This window comes from Schistocerca gregaria, chromosome 10, assembly GCF_023897955.1.
Source record: "Schistocerca gregaria isolate iqSchGreg1 chromosome 10, iqSchGreg1.2, whole genome shotgun sequence".
In the NCBI taxonomy this organism is placed as follows: domain Eukaryota; kingdom Metazoa; phylum Arthropoda; class Insecta; order Orthoptera; family Acrididae; genus Schistocerca; species Schistocerca gregaria.
The window spans coordinates 121448138-121467885 of record NC_064929.1 but is presented as its reverse complement, the minus strand read 5'-3'; the positions used below and the strand labels follow the sequence as shown (position 1 = coordinate 121467885).

General features: G+C 43.6%; 1 protein-coding gene across 1 annotated transcript in view; it reads right to left on the bottom strand.

Moving 5' to 3' along the window:
* LOC126293571 (natterin-4-like) overlaps positions 1 to 18205 on the bottom strand; it is a 68919-nt gene extending 50714 nt beyond the window's left edge. The window contains exon 1 of the mRNA XM_049986847.1: positions 18099 to 18205. Within this exon, the coding sequence (XP_049842804.1) occupies positions 18099 to 18105 (7 nt within the window). The 5' untranslated portion in view covers positions 18106 to 18205. The remainder of the gene's footprint in view (positions 1 to 18098) is intronic.
* Positions 18206 to 19748: the final 1543 nt, after the last annotated feature.

Here is a 19748-nt window from a genome sequence, read left to right as displayed (position 1 = left end):
CAAATCAAAAGTTTCTGGAAAACTACTAAGAGGCTCTCGTACATAGTCACTACTATATAATTTTTAGACCTAAATGTTTGATCTCCAATTACATCAGTCTTGGTCCAGTGTAGATGGTATATGACTTTATTGTATTTTCAATGCAGTACTTCAAAATAAATTGGGAATCGTAACCTTTAGCATTGTGAGCTATGAATGTATAGTCACAGTGTTCATCAGATATCATCCAGCAACAGAAATCATCATTTGTATTAAATTTATGTTTGTCACAACTAAAATTGTGAGCTATTACGAAATTTGGAATATGTTGAACTTCATAACCAAGCCACATATATCTTTCAGTGTAGGTACAATTCACTCTCCTCAACTCGGTGTTAAGTATGCTACATCAACATCGACTGCACCCGTACCATATTTCTATGCACCAGGAATTGCATGGCGACGCCTTTGAACGTCGTGTACAGCTATGCCACTGGGCACAAGAGAAATTACGGAACGATGACAGATTCTTTGCACGCGTTATATTTAGCGAGGAAGCGTCATTCACCAACAGCGGTAACGTAAACCGGCATAACATGCACTACTGGGCAACGGAAAATCCACGATCGCTGCGACAAGTGAAACATCAGCGACCTTGGCGGGTTAATGTATGGTGCGGCATTATGGGAGAAAGGATAATTGGTTGCCATTGTATCGATGGCAATCTAAATGGTGCAATGTATGCTGATTTCCTACGTAACGTTCTACCGGTGTTACAACAAGATGTTAACTACATGACAGAATGGCGATGTACTTTCAACATGATGGATTTCCGGCACATAGCTCGCGTGCGGTTGAAGCTGTACTTAATAGCATATTTCATGACAGGTGGATTGCTCGTCGAAGCACCGCACGTTCACCGCATCTGACGTCTCCGGATTTCTTTCTGTGGGGAAACTTGATGGATATTTGGTATCGTGATCCACCGACAACGCTTGACAACATGCGTCAGCGCATTGTCAATGCGTGTGCGAACATTACGGAAGGCGAGCTACTCGCTGTTGGGAGGAATGTCGTTACACGTATTGCCAAATGCATTGAGGTTGACGGACATCATTTTGAGCATTTATTTCATTAGTGTGGTGTTTACAGGTAATCACTCTGTAACAGCATGCGTTCTCAGAAATGATAAGTTCACAAAGGTACATGTATCACATTGGAACAACCGAAATAAAATGTTCAGACGTGCCTACATTCTGTATGTTAATTTAAAAAACCTGCCTCTTCCTAACTGTTCGTCCAAAATTGGGAGCCCTATGTTTGTTACTGTTACAGCGTCATCTGTCACAAACCGAAAAAAGTGGTCCAACTAAACCATTCATATTTCTTTACGTACTACACGAATATGTACTAAAAATGGAGGTTCATAGTTAAAAAAACACAGTTGATATCCGTTTGACCTATGGCACTCCCATCTAGCGGGCCAGCCGTAGCACCGTTCTTCCCCGTTCAAGCTAGACAAGTTTCTTTCTCTGTAGTTTTTTCGTTTGACGCTTATTTCGTGAGATATTTGGCCCGGTCACTATCAGTGGACCACCCTGTATACACGGACTATTTATACGAATTTTATTTTATCTAAACTCACTGTACATACGTCGACTAAAGGACGTGGCCATAATTTCGCAAAGTCACAACTGCTTTATGCATGGGCAGTGCTAGCTGTTTGACAAAACATTTCCTATCCGCCATTCTCTACGATTTATCGCCATCGAGGCAGGTTTAAGAACTGTCTGTAGGTTGGATGGCGTGTTGCAACTCGAATAATAGAGTAGCTCTGTTAAAAGTGATGTGCTGAGTTGACGTACATAAGGCAAAGGGCTGAAGCTCAGTGGAGTGGAAGTTGTTCGATAGGAAATGTTTTGCACTTGTTTCTAATTTTCAGAACAACACCAAACAGCCAAACCTGCAAGTACAATCAGATAACCAGAGATGCAGATACTAAAAAGCTGGTTAAGAAACAACTTGCGGCAAAAGAGTCGTTCTGGAAAATTTTGATACAGTGCCTTACCTTTATTAAAGTGTAGTTAATTATTATTAAAGTCATTTTTTATCTCGTGGGCGTGTTTGCTCAGTTATAAAAATTGTTTTATTCATCTTGTGTGTGAATTTGTTCAGAAAAATTATCCTGTAGTGTACTCAGGTAATCTATTTATAAAAAAATAGAAAATGTCGGCAAATTGTCTGTGAGTACACTCAATAGTGCGAGATCGAAAGTTTCGATCGCCATGTCCCGCGAAGACGTAAATGCTGTTTTCCACCAAATGAAAGCACGGCAAAATAAAATCGCTTAGAGTTTACGAAATGCAGACCATTCGCATCACGTTTTCACAATCAATGGTTTGGTCATCGATAGCAAACTTATGAAACATAACAGTTTGGATGAGCTGAAAGTGTTAAATGAAAGTATTAAACATGTTCCATCACGCACAATTTCTGGTAAACAGGTAGATGTAGAAGATCTTGAGCTGGCGTTCGGTGACGATTTTGCAGCCCACGATTCAAAAACTGATGCCGTTATTGTCGAATTCTCACACAATTAAATAATTACGTTTCGGAAGCGAATAATCTCCAATGATGTCATTGCTACCATACATGATAAATCGTACAGTTTAGTTCTTCTGAGCAAAACAGGTCACGTTATAAAAATGAACCCTGTTCCTTGATAGTTTCGTCTCCCAACATTTAGAAGTAGACCTGACGGCAGCTTTCAGTGAACAAATAAAAATCACTATCAAATGATGTAAAAGTATTATGTCTGAAACCAACAGCAATGTGATAATTAATATGAATCACACGGTTCCTGGATTATATGGCTCACCCACGTTACGTTAACATGGTGTTACAGAATAACCAATAGTGTCATCCTTTTCTGCTCAATGTTACCAACTAGCGAAACAGCTCGATTATACAAACATGTACACAGAATGTAGTTTAAATTTGTCATGATTTGTTATATGTATCTCCACATAAAAACTTTGTTTAACACCCCCCTCCCCTTTGTTTAGTTAGTGTAATTATTGTAAATTTTTCCTATGTAAATAGTTTCTTATTTTTGCATCTTCCGTACAAATAATATCTGTGCAAGTCACACTTGATCTGGATCCGAGTTTGCGACTATCAGTTGTCAGATGAAATAAGATGCCGTGAGAAGCTGAAAGCAGGTTCGTGGCCGAATGAACATCATTTTACAGAACATCAGGAAGTGTTTTCCTTTTTAACATTATTTGTTTATTGTTATTCTTGTGATTAAGAAACTCTTAATATTTGCCATAGGATAAAATAAATGTAGCACCACGTCTCAAAGACTTTGATTCCCTTTTTTCACGGTTTTACCACAACTCATGAATGACTCCCCTCGATTCAATGCTCTGCTCGAAACTCAGATTTCCAGAATCTTCTGCCGTAGATGTAGGACCATGTTTGATATCATCAGACTTCTCTTGGTCAGGAATACACTCTTTATCTGTGTTAATCTGCTTTTTACGCCCTCCTTACTACATCTGTGATATGTTATTTTGTAGGAGAATTCCTTCACTTCATTGGCTTTGTGGTCCTTATTTTAGATATTAAGTTTAATGCTAATATCATTTCGCCTACTCCTCTTTACTTTATCCGATGACATATGCAGCTGGATAGAAAGTTTTCTGACAGAGAGCAGTATGTCGTCCTGAATGGGGTGACTCCAACAGAAACAAGCGTAACATCAGATGTGCCCCAGGGCAGCGTAATAGGTCCACTGCTTTTTGCTATTTACATAAACTAGTAGAAGCCGACCTCGGGGAAGATCAGTTTGGATTCCGTAGAAATAATGGAACACGTGAGGCAATACTGACCTTCCGACTTATCTTAGAAGAAAGATTAAGGAAAGGCAAATCTACGTTCCTAGCATTTGTAGTCTTAGAGAAAGCTTTTGACAATGTTGATTGGAATACTCTCTTTCAAATTCTAAAGGTGGCAGGGGTAAAATACAGGGATCGAAAGGCTATTTACAACTTGTACAGAAACCAGATGGCAGTTATAAGAGTCGAGGGACATGAAAGGGAAGCAGTGGTTGGGAAGGGAGTGAGACAGGGTTGTAGCCTCTCACCGATGTTATTCAATCTGTATATTGAGCAAGCAGTAAAGGAAACAAAAGAAAAATTCGGAGTAGGTATTAAAATTCATGGAGAAGAAATAAAAACTTTGAGGTTCACCGATGACATTGTAATTCTGTCAGAGACAGCAATGGAAGAGCAGCTGAATGGAATGGACAGTGTCTTGAGAGGAGTATATGAAATGAACATCAACAAAAGCAAAACGAGGATAATGGAATGTAGTCGAATTAAAATGGGTGATGCTGAGGGAATTAGATTAGGAAATGAGACACTTAAAGTAGTAAAGGAGTCTTGCTATTTGGGGAGCAAAATAACTGATGATGAGCGAAGTAGAGAAGATATAAAATGCAGACTGGCAATGGCAAGGAAAGCGTTTCTGAAGAAGAGAAATTTGTTAACATCGAATATAGATTTAAGTGTCAGGAAGTCATTTCTGAAAGTATTTGTATGGAGTGTAGCCATGTATGGAAGTGAAACATGGACAATAAATAGTTTGGACAAGAAGAGAATAGAAGCTTTCGAAATGTGGTGCTACAGAAGAATGCTGAAGATTAGATGGGTAGATCGCATAACTAATGAGGAAGTATTGAATAGGATTGGGGAGAAGAGAAGTTTGTGGCACAACTTGACTTGAGGAAGGGATCGGTTGGTAGGACATGTTCTGAAGCATCAAGGGATCACCAATTTAGTATTGGAGGGCGGCGTGGAGGGTTAAAATCGTAGAGGGAGACCAAGAGATGAATACACCAAGCAGATTCAGAAGGATGTAGGTTGCAGTAGGTACTGGGAGATGAAGAAGCTTGCACAGGATAGAGTAGCATGGAGAGCTGCATTAAACCAGTCTCAGGACTGAAGACCACAACAACAACAATAACAACAACATAAACGATCTGGTTGATGGTATTGACAGCGGCATTAGACTGTTTGCCGATGATGATGTAGTCTACAGGAAAGTAGTATCACACGGAAGCTGTGAACAAATCAATGAGGGTTTGCAGAAAATAAATGCGTGGTGTAATGACTGGCACATCTCTCTCTATATTATTAAGTGTGACCTACTGCGTATCACAAAGCTAAAACCCCCAATTACGAGTATACAATAAATGCCCATTCTTTGGAAGCGATAACATCAGCCAAGTATCTGCGTGTGACACTTCGAAATGATCTCAAATCGATCAGATTACACAAGTAACGGGTAAGGCGAACTGTAGATTGCGGTTTATTGGTAGAATCCTGAATCGTAGCAGTCCTTCAACAAAGGAAATAGCTTACGATATTTTAGTCCTTTCAGTTTTGGAGTACTGTTCGTCCGTGTGGGACCCGTAACAGTTAGGTCTGATTCAGGAGACTGAGAAGGTCCAAAGAAGAGCAGACAGATTCGTGACTGGTACATTTAGGCATCACGAGGGCGTTACAAATCTCATAGAAAGTTTGTAGTGAGACAGACTAGCAGATAGACGACACTCTAAACGGAAGGGCTGCTCACTAAATTCCAAAATCCGATCATTGCCGAGGATGTAGAGCATATATTATTACCACCAGCTTTCAAATCGCGCAATCATCAACATTCAAAGATGAGGGGAATTAGAGCTCATACTGAGGCATTCAGGAAGTCGTTTATCCATCGCGTGAAAAAGGGTGGAGGGTGGGGGGGGGGGGGCGGATATGACTTTGGCGCCAATAGTGCAATCTGTTGTGAAACGTGCTGGCAGCTTAAAACTGTGTGTCAGACCGAGACTCGAACTCGGGACCTTTGCCTTTCGCGGGCAAGTGCTCTACCATGTGAGTTACCGATGTACGACTAACTCCCAGTCCTCACAGCTTTAGTTCTTCCAGTATCTCGTCTCCTGCCTTCCAAACATTACAGAAGCTCTCCTGCGAAGCTGTGAGGACCGGGCGTGAGTCGTGCTTCGGTTGCTCAGATGGTAGAGCACTTGCCCGCGAAAGGCAAAGGTCCCGAGTTCGAGTCTCGGTCGGGCACACAGTTTTAATCTGCCAGGAAGTTGCATATCAGCGCACACTCCCCTACAGAATGAAAATCTCATTCTGGAAATTTTCCCCCAGGCTGTGGCTAAGCCATGTCTCCGCAGTTTCCTTTCTTTCAGGAGTGCTAGTTCTGCAAGGTTCGCAGGAGAGCTTATGTAATGTTTGGAAGGTAGGAGACGAGATACTGGCAGAAGTAAAGCTGTGAGGACCGGGCGTGAGTCATGCTTCGGTAGCTCAGATGGTAGAGCACTTGCCCGCGAAAGGCAAAGGTCCCGAGTTCGAGTCTCGGTCGGGCACGCAGTTTTAATCTGCCACGAAGTTTCATATCAGCGCACACTCCGCTACACAGTGAATATCTCATTCTGGAGTGCCCTCTGTCACACACCGCTTGGTGGCTAGCGGAGTACATATATGCAGATCTTTCTTTACTTCAATCTGTGTCCATATTCTGTGCTCATTAGACTGCTCATTGCATCTAACACGTTCAGCGATTCCTTTGCTTCTATGCTACATGTACGATGAATACAGCGATATTGTTTAATTTGTAGCATGCGATTCGCATGTTCTGTAAAGCGTGTGGCAGTACGTATTTTTTTTTTAATTATCGTGGCGGCTGGTGGGACTATCTCGGTGTTTACATGGTACCTTCCACACAGATGATTCGGGATCAAGTGTCGAGATAAGGATAACGCGCTGGAACCAGATAAAAAAGTAGCTGATATGGAGTACCGGCAGAGCTTAAAGGTCAAAGCAGTTCCTGTGGAAAGATACCGTCGAAAATGTGCTCACATGGTTCAAATGGCTCTGAGCACTATGGGACTTAACATCTTAGGTCATCATTCCCCTAGAACTTAGAACTACTTAGACCTAACTAACCTAAGGACATCACACACATCCATGCCCAAGGCAGGATTCGAACCGGCGACCATAGCAGCCCCGCGGTTCCGGACTGCAGCGCTAGAACAGCACGGCCACCGCGGCCGGCGTGCTCACATGTAGGCAGGACTGATTGTGCTAGGGTAAAGTGATTTACAAGAAAGGTAGTCAAAGGTATCCTAAATCCTGATGATTGTGCTCAGTATGAGTAAGACCGGCTCAGGGAGCAACACAGGCCTGACAACTAAGGAGCTTGGTGTGGTTCAAATGGCTCTGAGCACTTTGGGACTTAACTGCTGAGATCATCAGTCCCCTAGAACTTAGAACAACTTAAACCTAATACAAGAACGTCACACACATCCATACCCGAGGCAGGATTCGAACCTGCGACCGTAGCGGTCACGAGGTTCCAGACTGAAGCGCCTAGAACCGCACGGCCACTCCGGCCGGCCAAAGGCATGCCGTGAGTGATGTCATCAGCCTCATGTTGAGGCAATAACTCCCATTCTTTATGCGGACTTGTTCGCAAGTCTTGGAGAGCGCTTGGTGAATGCTGACGTGATGTATGCCCTCTCCGCGCGGGATTAGCCGAGCGGTCTCAGGCGCTGCATTCCTGGACTGTGCAGCTAGTCCAGGCGGAGGTTCGAGTCCTGCCTGGGGCACGGGTGTGTCTGTTTGTCCTTTGGATAATTTAGGTTAAGTAGTTGTAAGCTTAGGAACTGATGACCTTAGCAGTTAAGTCCCATAAAGTTTCACGCACATTTGAATATTTTAAGCCATCTCCCTAGTGCTTGCCAGACATGATCTACGGGATTCAAATCAGGAGAGCGAGCAGGCAACACCTTCCGTGCAATATTTTCAGATTCCAAGAAAACATCAGTATGAAGTCTGGGCTCAAATCTTCTGGCAACAGTCGCAAGTGTGGTCCCAACATCTGGTCACGATACCTGACAGAAGTTAAACCTTGCCAGTCCACCCTTACAATTTCATGAAGGCTGGTTGAAACGCCCCTGTGCTTAAACTGACACACAATAGTTTTTAGCGCAACGCAATCTGACTTTCAATAATCCCTACAAGAGAATGGCCCTGACTAACATTAACCTATATGTTTCACAAATCACTTACCTCACAAAATCTTCGTTACTCGAACTACTGCAATACAGCGAGCGCCACTACTGCCAGCTAACTAAAAGATTCAAACTACGGAAGTCACTAACTACTGATAGGCATAGTTAGCAAATGAAATATTTTAATACAGAACAATGTATTTACCTTAATAGTCATAATATATATATCAGTTCGTGACACCAATTCTTACAAATTTCAAAACTCCGCCATCTCTCTCCCCACGTCCACCACTGCTGGCGGCTCACCTCCAACTGCGCAACGCTACGTGCTGTTAGCATCCAGCTGCCGCTGCGCAACACTACAATGGCAGACAACAATGCAAACCAGCCACAGACTGCACACAGCACAGCCAGCGATTTTACATACAGAGCGCTACGTGGCGTTACCAATAAGAAAACCTAAACAGCCTACTTACATAGAACATAATTCCTGCCCACACCGTTAGAATTTTAGAACATGTTTTTTGCTCGCGTATCATGTCATTTCTGGAAACCCAGAATCTACTCTCTAGGAATAAACATGGATTCCGGAAACAGCGATCGTGTGAGACCCAAGTCGAGTTATTTGTTCATGAAACCCAGACAATATTAGATACAGGCTCCCAGGTAGGTGCCATTTTTCTTGACTTCCGGAAGGCGTTCGATACAGTTCCGCACTGTCGCCTGATAAACAAAGTAAGTGCCTACGGAATATCAGACCAGCTGTGTAGCTGGACTGAAGAGTTTTTAGCAAACAGAACACAGCATGTAGTTGTCACTGGCGAGACGTCTACAGACGTTAAAGTAACCTCTGGCGTGCCACAGGGGAGTGTTATGGGACCATTGCTTTCCACAACATATATAAATGACCTAGTAGATAGTGTCGGAATTTCCATGCGGATTTTCGCGGATGACGCTGTAGTATACAGAGAAGTTGCAGTATTAGAAAATTCCAGTGAAATGCAGGATGATCTGCAGCGGATAGGCACTTGGTGCAGGGAGTGGCAACTGACCCTTCACATAGACAAATGTAATGTATTGGGAATATATAGAAAGAAGGTTCCTTTATTTTATTATTATATGATGGCGGAACAAACACTGGTAGTAGTAACTTCTGTAAAATATCTGGGAGTAAGCGTGCGGAACGATTTGAAGTGGAATGATCCTATAAAATTAATTGTTGGTAAGGCGGGTGCCAGGTTGAGATTCATTGGGAGAGTCCTTAGAAAATGTAGGTGGCTTACAAAACGTTCCTTCGACCTATACTTGAGTGTTGCTCATCAGTGTGGGATCCGTACCTGCTCGGGTTGACAGAGGGTTTCGAGAGGGTGCGGTTCTGGATGAGGTATCGAATATGTTGCTTCCCCCTACTTATACCTCCCGAGGAGATCACGAATATAAAATTAGAGACATTCGAGCGCGCACGGGGGCTTTCCGGCAGTCGTTCTTCCCGCGAACCATAGAGACTGGAAGAGGAAAGGGAGGTAATGACAGTGGCACGTGAAGTGCCCTCCGCCACACACCGTTGGGTGGCTTTCGGAGTATAAATGTAGATGTAGATGTAGATCCTCCTCGATATCGTTCTCTTTCCACAATGTCTGGGTTCCGAAATCGTGTTCCACATTCCCTGCACACGTGAATCCGTCGAGAGTCACTCTGCAGACCAAATGGGATCTGTGAAAAGTACACTGGTCCACCGTTCTACCGTCCAGGTGACATGTTGATGGATCCACCCTACACGTTCCTTTATGAGAAGATGCGTCAGAGGTGCACACACAACATGTCTCCGACAGTAAAGGTCACTCTGACGAAGCCTTCTGCACACCGTTTGACTCGATACAGCACGTCCAGTGGATCCTGCGAGCTCACATACCAGTTGCCGCGCAGCACTAAGGCGCTACCGCCGTGCCCTTACAGCCAAATAACGCTCCACTCTCTCTGATGTCACTCTTAGTCGGCCTGCCCTGCTCTTCGGGATACAATTTCGGTCCCTGTAAGCTATCCCCACATCTGAAGAACTATTGATATTAAACAATCGGAGCAAATCAGTTGCCGGCCCTGTGTGGCCGAGCGGTTCTAGGCGCTACAGTTTGGAACCGCGCGTCAGTTACGGTCGCATGTTCGAATCCTGTCTCGGACATGGATGTGTCTGATGTCATTTGGTTAGTTAGGTTTAAGTAGTTCTAAGTTCTAGGGGACCTCTGAAGTTTAGTCCCATAGTGCTCAGAGCCATGTGAACCATCTGAACCAAATCAGTTCGCTGCTGTCCTGCTTCCATTCTTCCTATGGCCCTCCACTGCAGAGAGCCTGGTAGGCGTCTTGTCTGTGCTACACGGCACCATCTGTGACTGTGTACACAGCGTTTGTGGATGTGGGGCTACCTGTCCAACACTAGGTTGCCTCATAGGTGCCCTGGCGTCATCGTTGGCATGGTTATCTGTTGACTGGAATGCCACCTTTCGTGCTGAACACGACTGTAGGGACACTTAGTATGATAATATCGTGGATTAGACACAGGACAGGGAAATGTTTTCATTTTGGACACCAGCATATTTAGGGTCGCATACAATACTCGTTCTGATAGGCAGTGGAGAGCAATAAACGAGTAAATTGGAATACCAAAGACCCATGTGGGGGAGAAAAAGGACAACAGGGTTCACGTGGACTGCCTAGCCCTTCCAGATGACGTAGCAAGAGTGAGACGGATGAAGACGGAAAGACACAAAAATGGCTCTGAGCACTATGGGACTCAACATCTTAGGTCATAAGTCCCCTAGACTTAGAACTACTTAAACCTAACTGATCTAAGGACATCACGCACATCCATGTCCGAGGCAGGATACGAACCGGCGAGCGCAGTGGTCGCATGGTTCCAGACTGTAGCGCCTAGAACTGCAAAGACACAACTCGACAACTTAAGCAAGGTAGCCAGAAAAGTGGGACTGAGGACAGCCTATAACAAGACATAGACATTAAATACCGCTACAGGCTGGGAAACACCGGAAGGCACTGTGCTAATGGTGGACAAATTTAAATACCTGGGAGAATTTATAACAGGAAGGAACAGGAGCATGGAGGGAATAACAGATAGCATAAAGAAGATGAGATCAGCCTTCGGCATGACGAGAGAGATATACAATAAAAAGAACATATCCTCAAAGGCAAAGACAAGTCACTACAAGTCAACAGTGAGGAATGCAGTATTATATGTTGCTGAGGCGATGACACTAGGAAGAAATGGCGCAGAACAGTTAGAAAAAGAAAAATACTGAGAAAAATAATAGGTCCCAAAAGAGGTGGAGAGAAGGGGATGCGAAGACCTAGGAAAGAATTGTACTGGAACATGAGAACAATATCCAGGGAAATCAGACTCAAAAGGGCAAGGTTTGCTGGACAAGTAGTTAGGATGAATATAGACAGACTGACGAAGAGAGTGTGGGAAACAACAGGGAAGACAAGGGGAAAGACAGGAACCAAGTGAGTTGTTGAAATTCAGAAGGGCCGGTTGGAATGGGGATCAAGGTCGAAGGAAAGGAAAATTGGAGGAACAAATAAAAACCGACCACTATGCCGGAGATCAGTGACAGAGGAGAATACAGGAAACGATTAGAGTGTCACCAGTGGAGCCAACAGGAGAAACGGAAACTGAAGTTCTTGGAAGAAGAGTGGGAGAGAAGGGGAGAAAGAAGGAAGAGGTTCTGGGAGAAGAAGAGGAAAATGCATTCCACAAAGGGACTACGCTTGGTACTACAGGGGCTGTAATGCAAGAATAAGAATAAGAAGAAGAAGAATACTCGTTGTCATGTCGGTGAACTGTGACGAGGCATCATTAACATGTTTTTAACCGTTTTATGTTACATGGAATTGCATCTTCTTCTTCCAGGGTATCAATTCGCCGTATGAAGAATCCATAGGGTTATCTACTCTAGCGTAGACATTCTTGGAAGTGCGTTAGGCTTAGCGTTGTTGCTTTGCGGCAAATTGAATAACTCGTTATACAGGGCAGGGCAAATAAAAGTGGCACGGAGAAGAGAGTTCCAGGATCCAGTGAAGGCACAGTAGTGGAAAGGAAACGCGGTACTAATCTGACCGCCATTGATCTCTTGCCCTGATCAGCAAGTTGCTGATGGCGGATCGAAGATGGACTGTTGGAATTGCTGCAGTCTCATCGGAAATATTGTGCCACTGTTCTTGAAAACTAAGAGGCCTGTTGCGATACACAGACTTGAGGGCTCCGCGAACAAAGTAACCGCACATTGACAGGTCACGTGACCTGGGCCCCAGGTAGAGCCGCGACGAGACTGATCGCTGCTGTCAGGTGTGAAGAGTATGTAAATGTGCTCCACAGAAGCGTTGGAGATCCCGTAGCCAATGTACATGTTGTGTGCACGTCACAGGGTATGTATTGTGTACATAGTTCCGCGTAGTCAGAGCGTACACAACTTTCCCACTAGAGCGCACCCCGCAAAGCACAACAGCGCAGGCGAAGCACTCGTCTGTCTCCGCACCACGAGATGGCGCTGCCTTAGAGATGGACCAAATTCTGCTTCCGCTGATCCGCTTATTAATATGTAAAGCAGCCAATGAGATTGCTGCTAACGTAGAACCTTTTCTTCTCGTGGATCACACTCACGCAGTGATACACAAATGCACGAGGTATTATAACTGTAAGTAGGCTGTTTAGGTTTTTTTTATTGGTAACGCCGCCGCCACGTAGCGCTCTGTATGAAAATCACTGGCTGTGCTGTGCGCAGTCTGTGGCTGGTTTGCATTGTTGTCAGCCATTGTAGTGTTGGGCAGCGGCAGCTGGATGCTAACAGCGCGTAGCGTTGCGCAGTTGGAGGTGAGCCGCCAGCAGTGGTGGACGTGGGGAGAGAGATGGCGGAGTTTTGAAATTTGTAAGAATTGGTGTCATGAACTGCTATATATATTATGACTAGTCAGGTAAATACATTGTTTGTTCTCTATTAAAATCTTTCATTTGCTAACTATGCCTATCAGTAGTTAGTGCCTTCAGTAGTTTGAATCTTTTATTTAGCTGGCAATAGTGGCGCTCGCTGTATTGCAGTAGCTTGAGTAACGAAGATTTTTGTGAGGAAAGTGATTTGTGAAACGTATAGGTTAATGCTAGTCAGGGCCATTCTTTCGTAGGGATTTTTGGAAGTCAGATTGCGTTGCGCTAAAGATATTGTGTGTCAGTTTAAGCACAGTCGTGTATAATTGTTCAAAGAGGACGTTTCACATAGACCAGTCTTATATAATTGTTCTAAGGGGACGTTTCATAACGAGTGTACAGGCCTCCGATTAGTCAGTCTGCATTAGTCTGCATCAGTCTGCATTGGTCTGTAGTCAAGTTTCAGTCTGCCCCTAATAAGATTATCATATTTCTGTACATAGCCATGAAGATAAATGAATAGACACTTTGTCAAGTATCAGAGGTATGTGAGAATAAGATTAACGTACCACGACTAAAGAAACTTAAGATTTTCAATTGTAAATAGCATCCACAATCAAGTTATGTAAGGTTTATGATGGTTACTATTTTAATAATTGTGAAAATTAATCAAGTTCTGTTTAAAGTTGGTCACCGTTTAATCTGCTACTCTAAGACTGCAAGTGGCGTTTCTACCGTCTGACCTAACGTCAGAAGATAAACACGCCTCGATAAGACCACGAGACATATTGCTGACACTCGCCTACTTCGTTAGAGCGACAAGTCAAATAATCTTATGGTGTGTCTACCGAAGCTCTTACAGTAAGCACACCACAGTGTGGTTGCATGCATACATTCATGTCAAATCGAGACCGCTCATCTGCGCCACTTTCATTTTGCCCATAATACAAAACGTTAATGCAGTCCTCTAAGGAAATTTGCATCACTTGTGTAAGAGATAGCTCGCGGAGGGGACAGTACATTTATTTTCATCACCATTTTTCTCTTTTGTCGCAGCAATTTTTTTCCAATTCTGGTCATTTTCTTCGGATATCTTTTCGTAAATAGCGCGCAACTTCCCGATAGTATTCCTTATTGACCGTACGACTTCTTTCGTGTGGTCGTCGTAAGCGATGCGCTACGGCGTCCGGGGACGGGGGGGGGGGGGGGGGGGGGGGAGTCGTCACCCTCAGCGTCTTCTCGATCCTCTTTTGAAACGCTTATACCACTCGTAAACACTTGTCTTGCTCACAGAAGATCCGCCAAATGCCACTGTCGACATTCCGAATAGGGTGCTGCACTTTATTCCATTTTTCAAGTAAAATATAATCGAAATTGAGCTGCCGAGAATTCTTCCAGGTTCTATGGCCGTGGTCCATGGAACTCATCTACCCCAGACGTTTCCTTCAAGGCTACGTTGGACATCTTTGGAGGTAATCCTGGCTGTGCTGAGTCTTGCCGACTGGACCACAACCAGGAGCACCTTCGAAAATGTCCAGCGTAGCTTTGGACGAAAGGAATAGAAGAGTTCCATGGATCATGGCCGTACAACCCGGAATAATTTTCGGCAGCTGCAACATCCGGTCGTGAAACCCTTCGTTGTATGATAACGCGAATTCCTTGATCCATTTTTCTCCAAAGTACAACTTCGCCGAACATTCGAAAACAAGTGTAACCTTTCCGACTGTCAATAATAAAAATAAGTATTCAAAACAGCTCTTAATGCAGATATACATCAGGTGCATGTGTTTCCGAAAACCGGATGTATAAAGGCCGCAAAATTAAAGAAATTCCCGTTAGGTTTTGATCTCTCTGTCCCAAGAGGCCTTGGAAGGTCCAACGGCGCCGACCGGCCGCCGTGTCATCCTCAGCCCACTGCTCTCCCGGCCGTATGTCAGTTTACAAGAATGGAGCCGCTACTTCTCAATCAAGAAGATCCACAATTTGCCTCACAAGGGCTGAATGCACCCCGCTAGCCAACAGCGCTCGGCAGACCGGATGGTCACCCATCCAAGTACTAGCCCAGCCCGACAGCGCTAAACTTCGGTGATCTGACGGGAACCGGTGTTAACACTGCGTCAAGGACGTTGGCGTTACGTTTTGATCACACCTCGTATATTACTGTAAGTCACACAATCACCGAGAGATGACGTCATGAAGATTGAGATCCGAAGGAAACTAGCTTGTCATAAGGCGGAGCGCCTAATTTTCGATTCTTTGAAATTATCTGGAGAGGGGTTAGTGGCGGAAAAAGAAACCATTAACAGTACCTCTTCAGAAATTATAATTCATACATTATAAAATCCTAACCGCGGTCTCCCCTACTTACAGATCATGCTCTGGGGCTTATCTGCACCAATAAGTTCTCAGTCCGATACTGCTCAGGAGCGTATTTCCTTTCACTGCAAATCGATGAGATTCGGAATCAGAATCAAAGTAAATACGGGTGATTCATGAAGACGTGCAAATATTTTAGTATGTCACTCTATAAGTAAAATTAAAGAAAAAAATTCATATAAACATGGGTCTTCAAATTTTTAGTTACTGAGTTACGGCTAATAAAAGACTTTGCCTGAGATTGAGCCACTTCGCTGCTACGAAGCCATTACAAAACTTCACGAGGTTAAACTTATGCAAGATTTCCATTAATTTTGTTGCTATTGATCTGGTGAATCTAATAAAACACCTCCAAATCGTATATCTGCAGTTGTTTTCCAGAACATCCAGAGAAGTGAAGAAGTAGTTTCGTAAAATTTTTAATCTATTAACTACTTGGTCCATTTTTTTTAATTCTAGAGAATTGCACAAAATTTCAAACAGAAGTTGTACACCACTTAATTTTGAAAAAAAAAAAGATGGTAATAAAGTTAACTGAAACTGTATGAATGTGTCAGATAATCTGCTTTTATTAACACTAGGTTGTTTCACATAAGTACACTGTTGTTATTATGTTCTTTCACTGAACAATACGGAAAACTAACTCGTTTCAAGGTTAGGAAACGACTGAAACAACTCACTAACGGTTGCCAACAATGACAAACGTTTTTACATTCTTAACGGTAAGTGAACAAATTTACTCATATAATAATCTTTGCTTCTCTGGATGTTCTGTAAAACTACTACAGATACATGTCTGGTACATGTTTTATTAGATTCACCAGACCAATGACAACAAAATAAATGGAAATCGTGCTTTCCTTTTACTTCGTACAGTTTTGCGGGAGATTCATGTTAGCGAAGTTGCTAAATTTTATGAAAAAAATTTATTTGCCGTAACTCCGTAACTGAACATTTGCTGACTTATGTTTATATTAACCTTTTTGCTTTAGTTTTACTAGTAGAATAACATATTAAAATGTTTGCATATCCTCATGAATCACTCTGGATAAGCTTAGGCATCTGCGGCTGTTGTCACATTTAACATTATTTTTCTCGGTTTGTGATCGCAGAACATAACTTCTAACAGGGACCGAAACATCGGTAATTTTACATACGGCCAATGCGGTCCCTGTTGCGAGTGACCTTCTTCAGGGTGTTTTTGTTTACTGGAAGCAAACACACCCTGAAGAAGGTCGTGTACAACAGCGACCGAAACGTCGGTAGTTTTACGTATTGAAAATGCGGTCACAAACGCAGAAAAGTTTTATTGATTAAGAATCGAAATAGTTCGAGAATCACGAACACTTCGAGCTGGCCGCGGTGGCCGAGCGGTTGTAGGCGCTCAGTCCGGAACCGCGCGACTGCTACGGTCGCAGGTTCGAATCCTACCTCGGGCATGGATGTGTGTGCTGCCCTTAGGTTGGTTAGGTTTAACCCTTAACTACTATCGACCGTCTCTCAGACCGCTACTAATTTTTGCGTCGAGATATTTCTCACATGGAGTCTTCCATGTACCTTCCTATTGGCTGTCAAGCTACACGTGCCAGCATTCTTGCATTGTTGCTGCTCTTTGTTTCGTAATTATTAGCCTTGAGAGGTCTCACAGACGTACCATAATGTTTGCGTGCAGCGTTTTTATTGCATGATACTGTTTCTCCATGGCGGGGAAGGCTGGGCCTTCTGTGCGACGTGTGCTATGTGAGACAGACGTCTTCACTTGCAATATGAGCCTCAGACACCGAAACAAGAATTCGAAAATCGAAAAACATGCACCTTTTGCGTTCCTCGTTTGAAGAGGAAAACAAGGTATCCATGTCAACAGCGTGGTGTTCCGATTTGTTTGGAGTGTTCCAGAAAGGTCTGCGTGAAGTGTTTGCAGGTGTAAATTGACTAATGTATGATTCAGTGGCACATGAGAAAAAGTATTTAGTTTTACATGTAATTTTAGAAGTAAAATCGTGGCAAAGGTTCTCCATTCATAGACTTATGGACTGAAATATTCGCCATACATTGCAAAGTGAGTCGTAAACTGAAAGATCACTTCGCAAAAAAATTATCGAAAGTCATGTCGGATTTTTCCACCTAGTTATATTGCCAATTTGTAATATAATCCCTCTGACGAAAACCCATGTGTGAGTAGAGAGCTAACTACATGCTCTTATTTTCGTAACTAAAATGAAGATATACTCCAGATATCGCTTTGTTTTAATTGTCGAAGAGTTTAAAATACCGCAGTGTTTAAAAAAAATCTAATTTCTACAAAAGCCACCTCTAAGAAGTGTAATAAATGACTGGAAGTCAAGAAACTATATATATTCAGCGAAATTCTGGTTTGATATATAAAATAGAAAAATACGTTCCGTGAGACCCCTCCATAGTAATTGTGTTGCTGTGGTTGGTTGGTTTTTGGGGGAGGAGATCAGACAGCGAGGTCATCGGTCTCATCGGATTAGGGGCGGATGGGGAAGGAAGGTGGCCGTGCCCTTTGAAAGGAACCATCACGGCATTTGCCTGGAGCGATTTAGGGAAATCACGGAAAACCTAACTCAGGATGGCCGGACGCGGGATTGAACCGTCATCGTCCCGAATGCGAGTCCAGTGTGCTAACCACTGCGCCAGAAACAGATGCAGTGCAGTTCGAGGTTACAGAAAACATGAAGCGCATTTCGTGTGGGCGGTACTTACGCGGCATCGTGTACTGCTGCGTGAAGAACAGATCTGGTCGAACGCCGGCTGTCGTATGTGCCGCGTCTGGCGCGGGGAGGGGCGTGAGACAGAGATTAGAGTTGAGCTATCAGCAGCTGTTACTGCTTGCGCACAGTCACTGCGGACGGATCTCTGTGGAAAAGGGAGTGGGGAGAAGAGGGGGGGGGGGGGGGAGGGAAGGGAGGAGAGGTGTAATGATAGCCGCTCTGACACATCAGGTAGCGAACAGCCGAGCAGTTTCGGCGTTTCCGCCGCCTTCGTTCATAGGCGACTCGCCGCAGCAGTCATTGTCAAAGTTCCTTACGTGTTTCCGCTTTAGCGGCGCTTACGCGCGCGCTAGAACGATTCGCGTTCGTCTATGGTCCACTTCAAAATTCGCACCGGTTTCGACAAATCAAATTACGATCTCTTATTCGCTCGAAAGGCTTTGTCTCTCTCGGTACTGTTTGTGATCCTAGGCTAGTTTTATTATTGGCATAAGGGGACTTTATCCCCTATTTGCCTGCCGGTCCAACCGCGTCTTCACCAGAGCCCGATTGCTGGCGATCACTTTCCGCAGTTCTTGCAAGGCCTCCAGAATGGTTCAAATGGCTCTGAACACTATGCGAGTTAACAACGGAGGTCATCAGTCCCCTAGAACTTAGAACTACTTAAACCTAACTAACCTAAGGACATCACACACATCCCATGCCCGAGGCAGGATTGGAACTTGCGACCGTAGCAGTAGCGTGGTTCCGAACTGCAGCGCCTAGAACCGCTCGGCTACCACGGCCGGCGCTAGGCCTTCAGTGTTGCCATAGCTAGGGATAGGTAAATTTTTAGAAATATCGACATTTATAGAAGACGTCGATACTATCGAGACAGAAACGCCGACAATTCGATGTATCAATCGATATTTTCGTTATTTACAGGAATTAAAAAAAAGAGAACTTATCGAAGCTAGAGAAATAGTTATCAATAATTTAAAAACTGACAGATACTTTATTATACTCAACACTAATCTACATGAAACGCATTATAAAATCGCAAGACGTATTGTAAGCTCACTTATTTACAAAAAACTGATAAAAGAAACCATTAAACCCATAGAAAATTACCACTACTGGCCGTCACGTTTTGGTTGTTCCTGTAGGGTCTTCACAGTTACCATAGGTAGGGACTGGCAGTTTTTTAAAATGTCTTATAAATATGAAAGTCATCAACAGGAGCACACATATTTCGATATATCATTACGTATTTGCAAAATTTACATGAATTAAAAAAAATTATCTAAGTCACAGAAGTGATTATCAAACACTTAAAAATACACAAATACTTTTTTATACCCAATATGAACCAATAAAAGACGCACAATGCACTATAAAATCACTTATTTGTCCATCATTAATCAACAGAATCGGCCGCTGGGGGCGAGCGGTTCTAGGAGCTTCAGTCCGGAACCGCACTGCTGCTACGGTCGCAGGTTCGAATCCCACCTCGGGCATGGATGTATGTGATGTCCTTAGGTTAGTTAGGTTTAAGTAGTTTTTCATCTAGACGACTGATGACCTCAGATGTTGAGTCCCTTAGTGCTTAGAGCCATTTTTAATGAATAGAAGACGCACAGTCAAATCGTAAGACCTACTACAA